Source organism: Sinocyclocheilus grahami, unplaced genomic scaffold, assembly GCF_001515645.1.
Source record: "Sinocyclocheilus grahami isolate Dianchi unplaced genomic scaffold, SAMN03320097.WGS_v1.1 scaffold594.1, whole genome shotgun sequence".
Taxonomy (NCBI): Eukaryota; Metazoa; Chordata; class Actinopteri; order Cypriniformes; family Cyprinidae; genus Sinocyclocheilus; species Sinocyclocheilus grahami.
This window is the reverse complement of record NW_015505773.1, coordinates 590,622-609,685: the sequence shown is the minus strand read 5'-3', so window position 1 is coordinate 609,685 and position 19,064 is coordinate 590,622. Positions and strand designations below refer to the sequence as shown.

The following is a 19,064-nucleotide window of genomic DNA, read 5'->3' as shown; positions in this document are numbered from 1 at the left end:
GGATCAGTAAACAGTCCTCCATAAAATGCGCTGGACACATCTGAATATTTGGGTTGAACTGTTCTGGAACAGTGCTGTAAATACAATTTAACCACTGATTTCTAGTCGTGTCCTCTTTTGGAAGACCAAACAAAGTAGTTTCCCTTTCACAACGAAACAGCGTCACACAACGCGGCCTAGAGTGAGCGGCGGCCTAGAGTACGCGGAGGCCGGCGGGCTTGAGAACGGCACGGCCGGTGGATTCGACGAAGGAGCGTCCGGCGGGCTTGTGGCAACCACATGTGACGACCGCGGGCAGGACTCTGCTTCATCCACGGTGAAAGCCGATCCGGTGATCGACAGCACGGATCAGCACGGATCAGCTCCAGACATGACGAAGTGGATATCGTCCTCTTTTGGAAGGCCAACCAAAGTAGTTTCTCTTTCACAACGAAACACAGCGCCTTACCGACATGGCGGCGGCGGCAACAACAATGCTACAGCGAGAATAAAAGTTACACCTTCTTTCTTTGCGTGAACATTTGGGTGGCGTTATGCAAATCTTCCCACATAGTGATGTAGATATGTGGGGGCGTGTTAGAACGAGCCATTTTAGGTAGGCATGGTTGACTCTTAACTTTTATAAAGAATATCTCTTTTGATTTGAGACTTTAGTCTTTGCAACTTTACAGATCTTCTGTATGCACCAAGAGCTTGTAACACTCCAAAGAGAAAGGAAAAATTGTAATCTCATCATATGACCCCTTTAACACAAGCTTCAAACACAATTTTCATGAAATAAATAATTAATAAGTTTTAAAAAGCTTTTACTTGTCTTGAAAAAGTTTGTTGCAAACAAGCGGCTAAATGGGACTACAGAGGAGGTTGAAGTCAATAAACATTATCACATCCCTCATCTACTCACTAGTCCACTTTTACAGCCTAGTTGTGTTCATAATCGAGCTCTTACAGGCTACTCTAACTGAAACTTTCCAGGAAAATATATATTTAAATAAAGACTGATTGAGGTTTCATAAGGTGGTGACATTGAAGTCATGCAACTGTGGTTTAGTTCAGTAATAGCCTATGTTTAGCTGGCGACTGAATTTACATTTCAAAATTCATATGAGTTCTCATGATACACTTTTGTTGGTCACAGAGTTTATTTTCTACAATGATCCCAAAGCCAATGGAAAAATTATTTGGGGCTTTTGTCATGGAACCAGGGTGATGCTACCTTACGGGTCGACCTATAAAAATACGTCATCACTGCAGCAATCTATCGGTGAAGGCTGGTAAAAACTTCAAATCAAGACACGGGATGTCAGGCCTATATATATGCTGCTTCTTAAATAAATTATCTTTGGATCTTAAAGAGTTTTATTGAGTTCAGATTCTCATTATGCAGGGGTATATAAAGATTTGGACTCAATAAAACTCACGAGATACAAAAACATCCCCAAACTACCCCAGGTCAACATCTCCTGAAGAATTAAAAGAGACTTTATGTCTGATTTCTGCCATATTAAACTTGTCTCATTTAGAATAAAGAAAGGGGCTTAGTTTACAAAATGGGAAATATCAATGGCTAACCTGTTTGAGCTGATCCCTTTGATGTCTCCTGGGGACTGTTGGAGCGATTGCGGTTCGGGTGACGTCGTTTGCCCACAGACCGTCCAGTTCGGATATGGACTTCACTCACTTTGAAAAAGGCCACCATGAAAGGCTGCCTCTCCAGAGCGCCATAACGACCTACTAACCCCGCTTCCTTAGGATTTATGCTCCACCCTTTAAAAAGAAGAAGTGCTATAAATGCATTATCCTTGTCCATTAAACTAAATCAAAATGAACAGAAATGAACTCTGAGTCACCAAAGGAAATGAAAATGAATAGGTTGAACTAGCCAAGGAGGTCTATACTATATGACACATTGAGAAAACAATCATTCCCATTCATCTCACTGGCACTTGCTTGGTTGATGCAGGACTCCTTGGCTGTTCTGCCATCTGCCATCTTTGCTCATGGCAGCTCATATGCATTCAGTTTTGAGTCAATCACCTGAGCTACACACATATATATGTTAAACTCATCTTAAAATCATCTTACCACTGCTGGTCTCCACACTGATCTGTAGACCCAGGTTATGAAGGGGACTCATCACCCAGAGATTACTAGATGCTGTGATGTCAAACTCCAGCCAACCTTCTTGAGCTGCCCACAACCTGCGAGATTCTAGCAGAAACAGGTTGGCGTCCCTGCAAATAAGCAAGTCCGAAGATCCTTAACTGTTATAAACACTATTTACACAAATTTATGATCCCCTTTTAATTGTTATCTATTATTTATTATTATCATTAATAAAGGAAATGTATTTATTTATTCTTTTTTAACACCATTTCAGCAGCAATACTATCTTTATTTTGAGAACAAAGTGAATAACAGGAAATACAGTACAAATATATAAAATAAATGCTAATAACACATTGGTTTGAAAGAGAAATCTTCTAATTAACAGTTTTAATATATATATATATATATATATGTGTGTGTGTGTGTGTGTGTGTGTGTGTGTGTGTGCTATGAGCTATTTATTTATTTAAATATTAAGTTGTTCCCTGTCAGGATCCTGCCCTGACAGTCTTGTCTGTCCTGTCTTTGTTTAATGTGTCTTTGTTTATTTTGTGCCTGACCACATGGCTGTGTCTTTGTTTGTGTTGGCCATGTGCTCCTCTTGTCCTGCCTCCTCATTTTCAATCACCATGCCCCCTTGTTTAGTCCTTGTCTGTCCAATTGTGTTCACCTGATCCTCGTGTGCTCCGATCCCTTTATATTGTGCTCATTTCCCTCTAGTTTTTGCTGGTTTGTTTTGTGTGTGCATTTGCTGTGCTATTGTCTTTAGTCTTGTTAGCGCGTACTTTTCAGTATATTGCATCCAGTCTAGTTTCCCCTCTTGTTAGTTCTAGTTTTTTTTTCCTGTGTTTAGTCTACAGTCTAGTTACAGTCCTAGTGGTTTAATTATGTTATTTTAGTTCCTCAACCCTTTTTATTTTTTTTTTCTTGTTTTCAGCAAGGTAGTGGTCTTGTTTTTATTTATATTTAGTTTTTTTTTCCTAGCTTTTTCCTATTATCCTTTTTGTTTTCGTAAGTTTGAGTTTTTCTAGTACTTATGTTTTTTCCTTTCAGTTTTATTTCCCTATAGTCATAGTTTTGCAAGTTTGACAAACTTTTGATCTGTCTATCTCTTGTCTCTCCTGTTGTCTTGTCTGTGTGTCTGTCAAGTTGGTTCCTGCCCTGCTTCCTGAGTCATCCCTGGTCGCGGATTCTTCTGACCTGGCAGACATTTTGGTGCTTCAAGAGTTACCATCCCCAGGGCCAAGCCTGTGGTTCCTTGAGCTGGTACCTAGTCCCCTTTTGCCATAGAGTCTGGAGCTACCCCAATCCCCGACCAGTCTGTTCTCCTGTCGTGTGCCCTGCCTTGTGAGCTGTCATCCTGCCTCATCTTTTTGTGCTCTAATTTTGTTAATAAACTGTTTCCCCTGTCCATTCTGCATTTGGGTCCTCCCTTGACAAACCCTGACAGTTCCCCATTGCAGCATGGATCACCTCCTCACCTCGTAAATATTCTTCTAAGATAATTAAGGCGTGTATTCAACTATTTAAAAAAAAAAAGATATATATATATATAGTTTGTCAAATTTAGAGGCGCTTCAAGTCACTGATTTGAGAACAGCGACAAAAGTTTGATCACAGCAGCCTGTCCCATTTCAGTAATTACACACCATGCGTGCTACTAAGCATTGGCCAAGTCACTTCAAAGCTGTTGGTCACACAGGTGTTTTAGGAATGTCCCTGCAGCTCCTCGTTATTGCTCATTAATTAGAGCTGCTCTCTGAGGAACTCCATATGAGGTTCACACGTCACATTTGACATGAACGCATCGTACTTATGCTGACTCATATTGTTTAGTGCCACCAATCACACACCTTCACCTGGGATGGCGTCCGAATGAGACCACAGGGGAGCTGCCAACTCTAAAAGCCCAACTGTAAAGCATCTTACAGACACAATAAATTAACTGGAATAAAGTCAGAAGTGTCAGGGGTTATTTGGTTACATAAATCGCATTTATTGCCTCTGTCATTGGCTGCTGTTAAAATGGACATATAGTTTAATAGCTTCACAATGCCATTGCAGGCATACGGGACCGTCTTCACATATGGCGTGGGAGGGTTTTCCATGGAGGCCAGATGCACATGAAAACAACCAGGGATTACAATATATACAAACAGAAAAGTAATAACTCCACAGTCATGGTAAACTGGATTTTTCATGAGGTATTGATGGATTGTCATGAAAACAAAGCCTGATCTTTGCTGTGATTTCAAAATAAATACAATTGACAGTGTTTAAAAATGCATCTCAGATTTCTCCAAAACAGTTTTTTCCCCATATAATGAAGTATTCAAAGCTGCTTTTAATAAAAGAGCCATATATACATGTAAATGCAATTTTCTTTTAATTCCAAGTTTTTTGCAATATATGAATTGTACATGGTTTCTATAATCAGTTTCCCAATATTAGGTGATTTTCAAAAAAAATAAAAAATACTCATTAGGTATCGTAAACTAGAATCACTTGCTACATTAAACTTGCCATGTAATGTTTTTTTTTTTTTTTGGCATGCTGTTTCCTTCACTTTGTTAAAAATAATTGTCAAATAGAATTGCTAGAATGCTATTAATCAATTTCAGACATACTCAATGGAAGATGGGGAATGTTTGGAAATATTATTTTCTAGTGGTGCAGAAATAAAATCCCTTTGGCATATTACAGATGGTCCAGAGAAACAAAGTCCAATCACTTGAAAAATGTTCTCACATGCTATTGTTTCTTTACATTTAAGGCCATGTAAAACTTGTTGACTTGAGGTTCACTATGGTGCTGTGTTAGGACAAATCGTCTTGCCGCATGGGCTAAATTCAGCCAGATATACAGTACAGCCCCTCTCTGCACCACCTCCATAACCAAGTTATTTTTTGCTTCATGGATTAAAGGCTTACACATTTCAGAAGTTTCTCTCAGCCATCTTGTGCATCTGCTTAGCTTAGCTATACCGCATTTCCCCAACCAATGTGTTTTTTAAAGATCACAAACCATAAACACAGTAATTATGCTGTTAGAACTTGACAAGTTTGCAAATTAATCTGTTTGTAAGCAAATACATTTTGCAAGCCATACAGCATTTGGGATTTATAGGCAGAAATTGGCATGTAGGGAAATACCACAAAGAACGCTATAATTTGCATCAAGGTAAAACTTGTTCTACAGAGAATGCCAATACATAATATCAAGATATGGCTAAAAATAAAATGACCAATGCAGGTTTGTGGAAAAACAGTGTGCCCATTGTTCAACAGATTGTACACCAAATGAACACTTTGTGATAAACATTAGAAACTATTTGTGAGAGAAACATGTAGTTAGCCAGCTTTGGCTCTGGCTTTAGTTTTGTTACAACATTCTTATTTGGTGCCTTTCTCTGTTAAATAATAATAATAATAATAATAATAAAATTATGGCTAGCCTCACAGTCACAAATTATTGGTGAGTTTTGGACATTTCACCGGTCACGCCATCTGCCTTTCTCAAGGAGATATCCCTCCCACCACCCACAAAGTCAATGTTTGACGTGTGTTGGTGGGTTCTTTTTAAAACACCAAACTAAAGCTATTTCAGTTGTGCATTGTGGTCATTGCCATGGTCTACATAAAGTACATGGTAGACAACCTCTGCTTTGTTAAGTGATGGACGGCTTGGCTCAATTTAAATCAGTCAATTACTCAGCGTGAATAAGCACCAACAAATAAATATTTTCACAATTGCAGTTTAATTGTACATAAATTGGTTCATATTTACTAGGGGTGTAACGGTACACAAAAATGATGGTCACGGTTCAGTATGTTTTCAGTAGTAAGGGGAAAAATAAACCACGTTTTCATTTTTAATAAACAGTGGTTTACTGAACAAAATATGCCTGTCTTTAAATAAACGAAAGTCTGTCAACATACACTGCAGTTTATAGTGCTGTTGTAATTGGGGGAAGAGATGTGTTTATAAACAAAGTGTTTATACTTTTGGATGCAAAATATTTTAGTCAGAATTATTGTGCTCTCATTCTAATCCGCTTCATCTATTTGATGTGCATGTGTGCACCAGCACTCATTCACTGAAGTCTGTGAAGTTTCTCAATTCAAATTTACTTTTGGACATGCCTGACAGTCATTCCGATTTAAAATGAGCCAAACTATGAACCGCTTATATGCACATGTATGAACCAATGGTTTCTTATTTTTTAAATAAAAGGTGAGCTGATGAAGACAAGTTTATTTACTTTATATGCTTTAGACATGTAAAGCATCCACGTTTCATATCATTATTGGGTGCTTTAATCATTTAATTGCGTATATGTTACGTCATTGTGTGACGTTTAACCAGTTGAGTTTATTGAAACAAACTGTTCAAAAGAACCAGTTCAAGGAAAAGAATCGTATTTCCCCGTTACCCAAGGCTACGGATTACAGGTAAATAATGTTCAGATTCTTGCAATAATTTCACTTCGTAAGACAAGACCTCAATGGCCACGGACACACTGCAGCTATATTCGGTTGTCAGTTCTCTTAATCGCATTCTGTACACACATCATTCACTAAAATACGGGAGTGACAACCGTATTCGACAACCGCATGAACTCCTGAAAAATACAGGTAGCGACAACCGCATTTACAGAAATTCTATGCAGTGTATACGGAACCGAACTGAACAACTAGTTGTTAATGATGATGTCACGAGAAGCACACCAATGTGTATGTATTGTCAAGCGTCAAGTGTTTACCTTAGATCTGACAGGATGGCAGAGAGAGCTGTATTGTTGACCGAGCAGTTGCGGTCAAGAGAGTCTATGCTGTTCAATAACAACACTTTAAAGAATAAAACTAGATTACAATGCCTCTCCCGACGACAGCGATTTAATAAAGTTTTGAGGATTTTCGCTTGTCTTTGCAGTCTAATGTATGTTTTGTCAACAGCAGCTAACACAAAACTAGCTAATCTGCGGTTCTCCATTCTCTCCAAGATGCCACAACGTTGCTATGGTTGCCTCGCTGTTTCGCTTTTCTACTGAAGAAAAAAAGTCACCTACATCTTGGATGGCCTGAGGAAGAGTAAATTAACAGAAAATTCTCATTTTGGGGTGAACTATCCCTTTAATTGTGTTTATTTCGTAATGTAATTCTAGTTGCACTGTACACATATATATTTTTAAAAAGATCATTGTGTAATGACTTTGAGGTAACGATTTTATTACCTCAATGATTTTACTATTTTATAAGTTAGTTGACACACTAACCTGGTTAGGCTTTACATTATAGCAAAATAATATATATATATATATATATTTATAGAATAATATATATAGATATTTAGAACATTTAACTTCTCGTTTACCTGTCTGGATGTTCCCCAACCACCTGGAACACACTAAGTAGGAATGTCTCATTGTGGAAGGCCCTGGTCACACACTCCTTGTAGATCCTGAATTCTGCGGCTGTGATGGCCTCTCCCTCTGGAATCTGGGACAGGTTGAATTTGTACTCTTTATGGTGTCTTCTCTGTGGCGACAGCTCTCTGTCATTTTCCACTGTCCAAAGACAAACACAAAGACAAACGATATATTTGTATATTTGAGCTACTATTGATGTATAATTAGCATTTTTGCATACTCTGGGTCACACTGACTATACAGTGACAAGTTTGTGAGACATATCTGACAAATATGTTCTTGTCAAGAAAAACTGGTTAGTGTAAACCATGCCTCAATCCCAAGAGCTATTACGGGAACTTAAAAACACATTACAGAGACGTGCAGAGCTGGAAAAGGCTAAGAAGTATTGCACAAGACATTGCTAAAGATACCCTGTCTCTAAGTAAGTAAGTAAATAAATAAATAAAAACTTGAACACTAAAACCTCTTCTCAGCTTGAAGCATGGTGGAGAGAGCATCATGGTTTAGCACTGCTTTGCTGCCTTGGAGTCTGAGCACTTCGCAGTAATTGAAAAGAACAATGGATTCTAAAGTGTATAAATGCATTTTACAGGAGAATGTCAGCACAGCAATTCATGACATCAAGCTTTAGAGAGGCTAGGTGATGCAATTCATAGTTTTCAGTCACGCTGGGCTCAAAGACCTGGCAGGCAAACATCCATAGAACTCAAAAGAATAAAATAAAGATATGTGAACAAAATGCAAGTTTTGGCCATTAGCAATCCATATAAAGCACCCGCCGCAATATTTCAATCACTAAAAACAGTGGTACGTTCTAAAACGTTTTATTTGAAAACACTTAAAGGGGTGGTTCATAGCGATTTCACTTTTTTAACGTTAGTTAGTGTGTAATGTTGCTGTTTGAGCATAAACAAAATCTGCAAAGTTACAAAGCTGAAAGTTCATTACTTTTCTACTGAAGAAAAAAAGTCACCTACATCTTGGATGGCCTGAGGAAGAGTAAATTAACAGAAAATTCTCATTTTGGGGTGAACTATCCCTTTAATTGTGTTTATTTCGTAATGTAATTCTAGTTGCACTGTACACATATATATTTTTAAAAAGATCATTGTGTAATGACTTTGAGGTAACGATTTTATTACCTCAATGATTTTACTATTTTATAAGTTAGTTGACACACTAACCTGGTTAGGCTTTACATTATAGCAAAATAATATATATATATATATATATTTATAGAATAATATATATAGATATTTAGAACATTTAACTTCTCGTTTACCTGTCTGGATGTTCCCCAACCACCTGGAACACACTAAGTAGGAATGTCTCATTGTGGAAGGCCCTGGTCACACACTCCTTGTAGATCCTGAATTCTGCGGCTGTGATGGCCTCTCCCTCTGGAATCTGGGACAGGTTGAATTTGTACTCTTTATGGTGTCTTCTCTGTGGCGACAGCTCTCTGTCATTTTCCACTGTCCAAAGACAAACACAAAGACAAACGATATATTTGTATATTTGAGCTACTATTGATGTATAATTAGCATTTTTGCATACTCTGGGTCACACTGACTATACAGTGACAAGTTTGTGAGACATATCTGACAAATATGTTCTTGTCAAGAAAAACTGGTTAGTGTAAACCATGCCTCAATCCCAAGAGCTATTACGGGAACTTAAAAACACATTACAGAGACGTGCAGAGCTGGAAAAGGCTAAGAAGTATTGCACAAGACATTGCTAAAGATACCCTGTCTCTAAGTAAGTAAGTAAATAAATAAATAAAAACTTGAACACTAAAACCTCTTCTCAGCTTGAAGCATGGTGGAGAGAGCATCATGGTTTAGCACTGCTTTGCTGCCTTGGAGTCTGAGCACTTCGCAGTAATTGAAAAGAACAATGGATTCTAAAGTGTATAAATGCATTTTACAGGAGAATGTCAGCACAGCAATTCATGACATCAAGCTTTAGAGAGGCTAGGTGATGCAATTCATAGTTTTCAGTCACGCTGGGCTCAAAGACCTGGCAGGCAAACATCCATAGAACTCAAAAGAATAAAATAAAGATATGTGAACAAAATGCAAGTTTTGGCCATTAGCAATCCATATAAAGCACCCGCCGCAATATTTCAATCACTAAAAACAGTGGTACGTTCTAAAACGTTTTATTTGAAAACACTTAAAGGGGTGGTTCATAGCGATTTCACTTTTTTAACGTTAGTTAGTGTGTAATGTTGCTGTTTGAGCATAAACAAAATCTGCAAAGTTACAAAGCTGAAAGTTCAATGCAAACAGAGATATTGTCTTTTAAAATTCTGGCAGTTTAATCCCTAAAAACGGCTGGTAGGGACTACAACAAGTTACTTCCCGGGTTCGTGACATCACAAACCCAGATAAACCCCGCCCTCGGGAAAAGGCAGCAAAGGGGGTGAGGCCATGCTGTGCTGCTTTAGAGAAGAGGAAGAGAAAACTAATGGTGCACGTAAAAATCTATTCATATATGAATCACGATTCTGTCTTCTAACGATTCTAATGGATTCACAAGTTTCAAAATCAATATTCTAAAGCAGCGGTTTACTGTTCCTTGCGTCCCCTGCTCTGCACGCGCTCTGCGTCTCTCTCTCTCTCTCTCTCTCTCTCTCATTCAGCTCAGCTCCAACAATGAACTGTTACAATTATACACTTATTTTCACATAGCTATGAGAAGCGTTAAACATGGACGCGCGTGCAGTTGCCGTACTGTATTAAAGCTTTAATCAGGATAAAACTGTATATTAAAAGCTAACATAAGCAGTAGCATTTAGAAATAACAGCATATCTAAAAGTATGAGACAACAAAAAACATATACCTACCATTAAAAGCTGTGCTTGCACAGGTTCTGCTCGATCCTCTTCAATAATATCCTCTGCTTCTCAATCGGGCTCAAACTGATAAGCGATATTAACGATGCCTTTGTTTACAATACAACCGGAGCACATGCCGCTTAGGACAGGGGTGGGACGATTAGACGCGCACTTGAGGCGGTTTAGCCAATCACAACACACTGGGCTAGCTAACTAATCAGAGCCCATCGCCTATTTCTGAGGGAGGGGCTTCATAAAAGCAGGAAATTGATCAGCGCGTTTCTCAGAGAAGTGACAGAGTGGTGTGGAATAAAGATAAATTATGTGAAAAATAATGCATTTGTTAAAAAACAAAGGATTAACACATGTTAGACTGCACCCCATAAACACAATCAAGCCTAAAAAAAACACTGAACCACCCCTTTAAGGTGCCTTTAAACATTGATATGAAAAGATCAAATTCAGTACACTCCTTATTGATGATGCATGCTTTATACAGGCAAGCAAATGAGCCCGGAATATGAACACTATGCGCTAAATGGTTGTTTTTATTATAATGTTTTTTTTTTTATGGCAAAACATTTATTATTCAACTTTACACATTGCGTTTATATTCTGGGTTCATCTGATTGCCTGTACAAAGTATGCATCATCAATAAGTTGTATGCTGAATTTGGCCTTTACATTTCACTGTCTTACTACATTACTTCTTAACGCAAGCCTCATAATAATAACTGGCGGTCAGTGGAGGAAAGCCTTGTTTTGTGTTCCTGTAAGGGTGTGACGTCACATGAAAACTATGAATAAGACAATGAGGCAAAACGCAAAAATAAGAAAATATGTGAATCCTGACCTAAAGAAGACAATAATAACAATAATGATAAATAGAAACAGATTTATGGGAAGGAATGGTCCAACATTGCTCAATAAACTTCTACAAGTTAGGATTCAGTGATTCACTTAATTTCTCCACTCTGCACTGTGAATGATTACTTAATATATTCATTAAGATGACTTAATATGAAAAGTGTGTTATTAGTTGCATCAGATTGTGTTAGTCTATAATTGAAAGTAAATTAATATCAGGCCACATTTTATGAGTAATCAATACAGACGTGCAGATATTTTCAAAGGGTTCACTAACTTATTCTTGTCACTGTAGTATATTGTATCTATCATAGCCACGTATCTCTGCATAAATTGCCTTCAGAAACTTTCATTCTTTGCATCTCTTGCAGTGCATCCGTGGCAGACAAACTCAAGTCTTGTTCTGTGTGTGTGTAAACATTTGCTGCTAAATCCAGATTGACAAATATTTTGATTATACTTGTTCTTGTTCTGATTCATTGCCTAAGTATAGTCACAAGCAGCTACTGCTAAGCCAGTACTAATGTTGCTGGCACAAAGTACTGCTATTTAGATGCAAAAGTTAAATGGACTTGGACCAAACAATTTTTTTTCTTAACAATACCTTGAAATTATATAATAATAATAATAATAATAATAATAATAATAATAATAATAATAATAATAATAATAATAATTAGTCTGATCATACCTGGTTTAGGTATGACACAATATTAGTGCATCTCTTTGGACATATACCTAAACATTATAAAGATATGGTAAGCTATGTATGCTCAATAATGGCCTATAATTGACTGACCTAATTCACTCATATGGTCTATACATATGCATTTATATTACAGCACCACTTCACAGAGTGCCCAGATGTTCAGGGCATGTGCTGTAGTAATGATTCACTATTTCTGGTAGAATTCTTTATTTATTCAAGCTGTTCCCACAGCAAAGGACATCATGGCAATTTCTTCACAGTTTTAAGTGCTAGCAGCCACTCTTACAGAAAAAGGAAAAAGGCAAATCTATGACCAGAGTGTGTTTTCTCATTAGACGACAGCTTTGTCATTCTGCCGTGCTGCTCTTCCCCCCATGTCACAGACAACCCTTCCTCTTGTTCCTATGAACGACCCATGGGCTGTATTTCTTGCCATAAGTACAAGTCCAGCTGGATGCCCCGCTTGTGGGCCCAGGGTGAAGTGTCTTGCTCTGATTGTATTTCCATGCTTCCCTAGGTGAGGAACACACACTTCCATCTAAGCCCTGCCTCCTTGTGAAGACGAAAAGAAAGTCGTGGAGCAGAGGAATGAATTAGGGATCAACAAGGGTACTGGGGTTATGCGAAGACTACCCCCTTTTCTCTGTTTGGTGAATTACAGTAGCTGTTTAAAGTTCTCTGACATCACAAAAGAGCAACTTCTCTGATCTGTGGTCTTCCAACAGGGAGTTACACTCCTCTGCTGTTCTGACACATGCGTTACGAATTAAAACTGAGCCTCTTGGGAAAACCTCAAAGGGCCTAAGATGGATCCCTGAGGGACACCCTGTATTTATGCTACATACTCTGCTCTAATTGACTGACTAACCTTGGAGAACCCACCTGCAAAGTACAAAATTGCTGGCAGCAACTGGGACATCTGACCTCTAGTGAGGACTTACTACTAAAAACGAAGAAAAAGAAGAGTAGAAAGAGAAATTTGCTTTAGTGAAGTTCCAGCTTCAGGGTTCACATGGCGATGGCTTAACACCAGGACTTTTTTCACCACAATATGCCTGAGTAATTCGTACTGAAAGCAATTTCCAGAGGTCCCGTTTGTGATGTTTTTCACATCAGCACATCAGGTTTGAAGGTGGCTGTTTTACATGCTGCTGAGACTTCTTCATTAACAACTTCCACAGGTGGATCCAAAAAGCCTGTCTCTCAGTAGCAAAAACATCTGAGATGACAGATATATTAAAGTTTATCAGCACACACAGTATCGAGGGCCACTGGTCTAGAAATGGCCTTGTTACTTTTGTTACAAAACATTATGATGAGTGAAATCAGACTAACCATGAGGGTGTAGCATAATGTATACTCTGCCAATGCCATTCTTTTCATAAGTTTTCATTGCTTGTAATACCATTATGAAAGTGGAAATTTGCAAAGGCCCCAACTGCTCAGGAGTTCTAATTGTGTCCTCTGCAAATGCTATTGCCTTTTTGAGAGGATAATGGAAAAAGGAAGCTCACAAAATGATAGACTATACTTCTATCAAGGACTTGGCATCAACAGTAAGAAACACAACCAAAACCACATAGCCCATATGGTCTGATATGACTGATGTGGTTTTTCAGAGGACAGTCCCAGAAAGGACCCACAACAATAACTGTGTGGCCACATACTTAACAAAAAATGTGAAAGTGCAAAGGGTTGTTTGAGCAAGAGACAAAGTGGAAAGTCTGGAGTGGCTTTCATTGTGTTGGCGTTCTTCATCATCTTCACAGATACTGTTCACCCACACATTAACAGGAAAAGAGGACAGGGATGTGATGACAGATCCAGGGAGAGGGACATACATTGAGAAATGGTTTATACAAAATGCTAAGCAAAATTATATTAAATCTGTATGAATCATTTAAAGTTTAAAGTGGAAAAAGAAAGAAATTCCCTAAAAATATGTGATGTTTCAGGCAAGTTCCACTTATGATTAATTTGTTCATAAGACATGTTATTCTTGTCAACACTGGTTTCTGCCTTGCTATTCTGTCATAGATGCTAATTTTGCCCAGTGTCTTTCTGATGCTAGAGTCATGTACACCATAGGTATAAGAGGCCTTTGAATGTTGCTGTGCAGTTCATTGTCAATTTCTAGATAACATTACACCTTACTCATGAAGTGATTTTGGCAGGATGGCCATGGACCATCGTCCAGGATTAGGAACGATTCCACTTTATCCATTTGAATAATATGAATGTGATCGCAGTTCACTGGAGTCCTAGAGGCTTAGAAATGGCTTTGTTACTGCAGCATCTCAGATAAATTATATTGTGGAGAAAACCACTGACTGAAGAAACCACATGTATACGGGAATAAAGTGTACGCCAATTACATACTGCACGTAAACGTGACAAAAAATAAATGGCTTTTTGTTGTTCGTGTAAATGAATAATAATAATATTACATTAATTGCAATCTTGAATCGATTAATAATCAAAGTATATGCAATGTTGATCCAGGAACATGCCCTATTTGGCAAAATCACGGCGACCATATATATATATATGGCCAGTATTGCTCACACTTGACCTGGAGAAGTTAAATCAGGAAAACAAATAATTATATATATATATATAGTATGTTCAAATAGCTGCACCAAGTGCAGAGGACAAATCTGCTGTAGTGTTAACAAAGTTATTACAGAAATTATGCAACCAGACCACTCTGAATATGGTGTTTTTCACAAAACTGGAATAAAAATGTCAAACAAACATTTTTTTTCAGCCCTGATAATTCAATTAAACATCATGCAACAAAAATGTAGCATAACACTGTTTCATACATCACTACATAATGTATAGTTCCATATACTGTAGTGATTATTAAATGAATGGAATTCAGTAAACACTTCATACAACAGTAAGCAGTCTTCTATTCTGAACATTGCCTTACCCTTCCACTCTCAGTGCAGTTGGTTACCATGACGATGACCTGTGACCTTTTCTCCCAAACCATTCTCCAGAAGTCATTGACAGTGGATGGCAGTGGACCGCTTAGAATTAAGGCCAAAAAGTTCTATCTGGTCTCATCAGACCAGAGAATCTTATTTCTCACCATCTTGGAGTCCTTCAGGTGTTTTTTATATATATATAAATATATATAATAAATATATATATATAAGTATAATATATGAGTGTCACAGCAAAGGGTCTGAATACTTAGGACCATGTGATATTTCAGTTTTTCTTTTTTAATAAATCTGCAAAAATGTCAACAATTCTGTGTTTTTCTGTCAATATGGGGTGCTGTGTGTACATTAATGAGGAAAAAAAATTTACTTAAATGATTTTAGCAAATGGCTGCAATATAACAAAGAGTGAAAAATTTAAGGGGGTCTGAATACTTTCCGTACCCACTGTATATATATATAGCCAAATTAAGTGGCATACGGCTGCATGGGATGGGAAGTCAGGCTTCAGTGTAGTCCATGGTCATATGCGAGTCACAATTCAAATGTTTTCCATCATTTCCCCTGAAGTAGTCCGGTGGTCATTTGCATTTGATTCACTCACCACATCTTGACCTTTTCCTCCCTGCCCTCAACCACTATGAAAACAACAACTCATTTAAATTTTCTTCACCACATCCACTTCCTTCAAGACCAAAGGGGGTGCTACACTGCTGTCCATGTCAATCCTACATATAATTTTAAAGGGGTCATATGATGCGATTTCAAGTTTTCCTTTCTCTTTGGAGTGTTACAAGCTGCTTGTGAATAGATAAGATCCCTAAATTTGCAAAGACTAAAGTCTCAAACTCAAAGAGATATTCTTTATAAACGTTAAGACTCGTCCATGCCCTCCTAAAATGCCTCATTTAAACACGCCCCCACATGTCTACGTCACTGTGCGGAAAGATTTGCATAACAAAGCCCAAATGTTCATGCAAAGAATGAAGGTGTAACTTTGATTCTCGCTGTAGTATTGTTGCAGCCGTCGACATGTCATGGAGACCCTGTGTGTTTCGTTATGAAGGCGAAACTACTTTGTTTGGCCTTCCAAAAGAGGACACAACTAGAAATCAGTGGTTAAATTGTATTTATAACACTGTTCCAGAACAGTTCAACCCAAATATTCAGATGTGAGCAACACATTTTACGGAGGACGAGGACTGTTTCCTGGGAGAGTAGCCTACAATGCCGGTGTTCTGACAAATAATGCTGACTCACAGCCTGTAAGTACGTTTTCATATTTAAAAGGATTTGCCACTGATGATTCAAACGCGAGTTTTGAGCAGTGTAGAGTAGCACTTGTTGTTTATCGTTTCTCCGATCACAAATGCAGACATGATTTTATGTTTATGCGTCGCGATGCAACGCAACGTGCAAAAAGGCAGTATGTCATTACAATCAGTAATTATGTACCCACTGGATGCAACAAATGCCTAGTTTATAATGGGTTTTATTTGTTTTGTCTGGTCGCACCGGGACACGGCATCATATGGTAAGGAGCGTAACATTTCCATCACACGCTTGAGGAATTCGGCCAATCACAACACACTGGATAGCTGGCCAATCAGAGCACACCTCACTTTTCAGAACGATGGACTTTGTAAAAATCGACGCGATTCAGAAAGGCGGGGCATAGAGGAGAAACAATAATGTACAGTATGTGGAAAATAATGTGTTTTTTTAACCTTAAACTGCATAAACACATTTCATTACACCAAATACACAAAATAATGTTCTTTTTTAGCAACAGCTTATGACCCCTCTAACATATTCCAGAGGTTTTGCTCTATGAATGGGAGATGCTACATTTTCTGTAGAAGGGTTGACTGTACTGCTGCTTTCTTCAAAGTTGAAGTTCACTCAAAAATGAAAATTTTGTGTTAATTTGCTCACCCTAGGCTAAAATACAATGACAATGTTACAAGCATCATGGGATGGTGAATGTATATTGTACATTTCCTAACTGTAAAATATAAAACTAAACGACCCAGTAAATGACCCCATAGTTTGTTAATATAAACTTTATTGATAAGAATACAGGTGTTAAGCTACATGATCACTTTAATTATGTTAAATAATTATGCTGATATAAAAAACATTTTATGGTTTGTGCAGGGAATTCTGACAATGACCCTTTCTCCCCATGACTCAAACATTTCCTAAAGGAAATTTTTGACAAGATTTATACAAAATTTCAAATGTAACATTTTCCACAGTGTACACAATGTATACAAAACTATTTATGTAGAATTAAATTGTATAGAAGTATCCGCTTTATACATGCAGTACTTTGGTGCAAAACAAGTCAGTACCAACAAGTTTCTGTTAAGTATTAAGGCATAATTTATATCTAAAGCATTTTAATTAGTCAACCCAATCCAACATCGTCACCACAAACTTGTGAGAAAAAATGTTGACCATACATTAAGCCTGCAATTATTTCCTGCATCTCTGCAGCACATGAAACATCGAGAACCAGATGATTTGAAAGCTCTCTCTTTCAGTTTAACCAATAAAAATGTGCTGTGAAGCCAGGCATGTTAAGAATCCATCTATGTTTATGTAATTATCTTCAGAATCCCCGTTCACATTTTCTTCCCCTACAATCTAATTGCTCCAGCTTCTGTAATGAAAAGCTACTGTGACTTGCTTGTCATCTGTACAACTGCACTTGTCTTTGATGCTATTAAAAAAAAACGTAAATTATGTTTTATAACAAGCAACCAAACCCACCAAAACTCCTTTAACCAAACATCTTATAACCCTGGAGTTATGAAGGCCTGCTCCAGAACAGAGTTTGCGCTGCATTGGGGTTTCACAAAAATACATAAAAATGGGCTGAGCTGGGGATCAGGAGCCCTTCCCGGGCTGAGCTGGGGATCAGGAGCCCTTCCCGGGCTGAGCTGAATGGGTGTTGGCCCCAAGCCAGAACAGATGGTTGAGGGTGGCGTCATCCATCGCCGTCGCGAGCTTGCAAAACTCCCCGGCGTACTCGTAGAAGGGGAGATCCCAACGAGTGAGGACAGAGAAACACGCAGCCGATTGCATGCTGTCGGGAGAACTCATCTGTGCCGTCGGTGTCGGTCCGATCTTCTGTCGCACTACAGAAGGAGACCAGGGACGGAGAGGTAAAGTAAACTGTGAGCTTTATTGAACAGGTGCTGGGAGAGGGAGAGAGAGAGATGGAGAGCCAACGGGTTAGAGCAACAGTCTGAGGAATGGAAGGGATCGGGCTCCCGTGATGACGGGTTCCTTTGTGGATCGGGCTGAAGCGGATGGCACAGAGACAGGCTGGTATCATGAGGGCATCCGGGTTCAGTGAGTCAGCTAAGGAGTAGCGTAATGAATTGTAGACCAGACGGTGAGTGACTGAAAGGAGCATGCTTTTGAAGGTGGCTTGATTGGTGGCAGCAGGTGCAGGTGATCAGAATCCAGGTGAGTGAGATCTGGTGAGATTGGTGATTGTGAACGTGAACTGGTGTGAGCCGAGAAGGATTCTGGGATATGGAGTTCAGAGCTGGTGACATGACAGATACTCCCTGACAATTATGATCTCAAAACACTTTTACTTGCATTTATAAATGAATACTTTTTGAAATTTGCATCACATCACAAACTGGTTCTTAAAGGGGTGGTTGATTGCGATTTCACTTTTTTAACGTTAGTTAGTGTGTAATGTTGCTGTTTGAGCATAAAAAATATCTGCAAAGTTACAAAGCTGAAAGTTCAATGCAAACAGAAATATTGTCTTTTAAAATTCTGGCAGTTTAATGCCTACAAAAAGTTACTTCGTGACGTAACAAACCCAGATAAACCCCACCCTCGGGAAAAGGCAGCAAAGGGGGCGAGGCCATGCTGAGTTGCTTTATGCTGGGTACACACTAAAAGATTTTTAAAATCTTATAAGATCTTCAAAATGTGAGAGACCACAAACATGAGGACAAAAAAAATCCTAGATTTAACCATTTTGCTCCTATAGTGTGTGGTGTGCCACGATGTTCCCCCCACACATCAGGATTTCTGATCATAAATATTCAATATGTTGAATATCTACGATTCGCGATCGGGGCGCCTCCAACGTTCTTCCGAGCAGATTCAGTCACTTTTAACAC

The 19,064-nt window shown here is 38.4% G+C and overlaps 1 protein-coding gene across 2 annotated transcripts in view; it reads right to left on the bottom strand.

Annotated features, from left to right (window-relative positions):
• The window catches only part of LOC107557245 (bone morphogenetic protein 7-like), a 58,015-nt gene that overhangs the window by 20,554 nt on the left and 18,397 nt on the right, over positions 1 to 19,064 (bottom strand). For both annotated transcript variants that reach the window (XM_016240597.1, XM_016240598.1), the window contains exons 2-4: positions 8,823 to 9,015; positions 2,086 to 2,234; positions 1,573 to 1,767 (exon numbers count right to left, since the gene is read on the bottom strand). In XM_016240597.1, the coding sequence (XP_016096083.1) occupies positions 1,573 to 1,767; positions 2,086 to 2,234; positions 8,823 to 9,015 (537 nt within the window). The remainder of the gene's footprint in view (positions 1 to 1,572; positions 1,768 to 2,085; positions 2,235 to 8,822; positions 9,016 to 19,064) is intronic.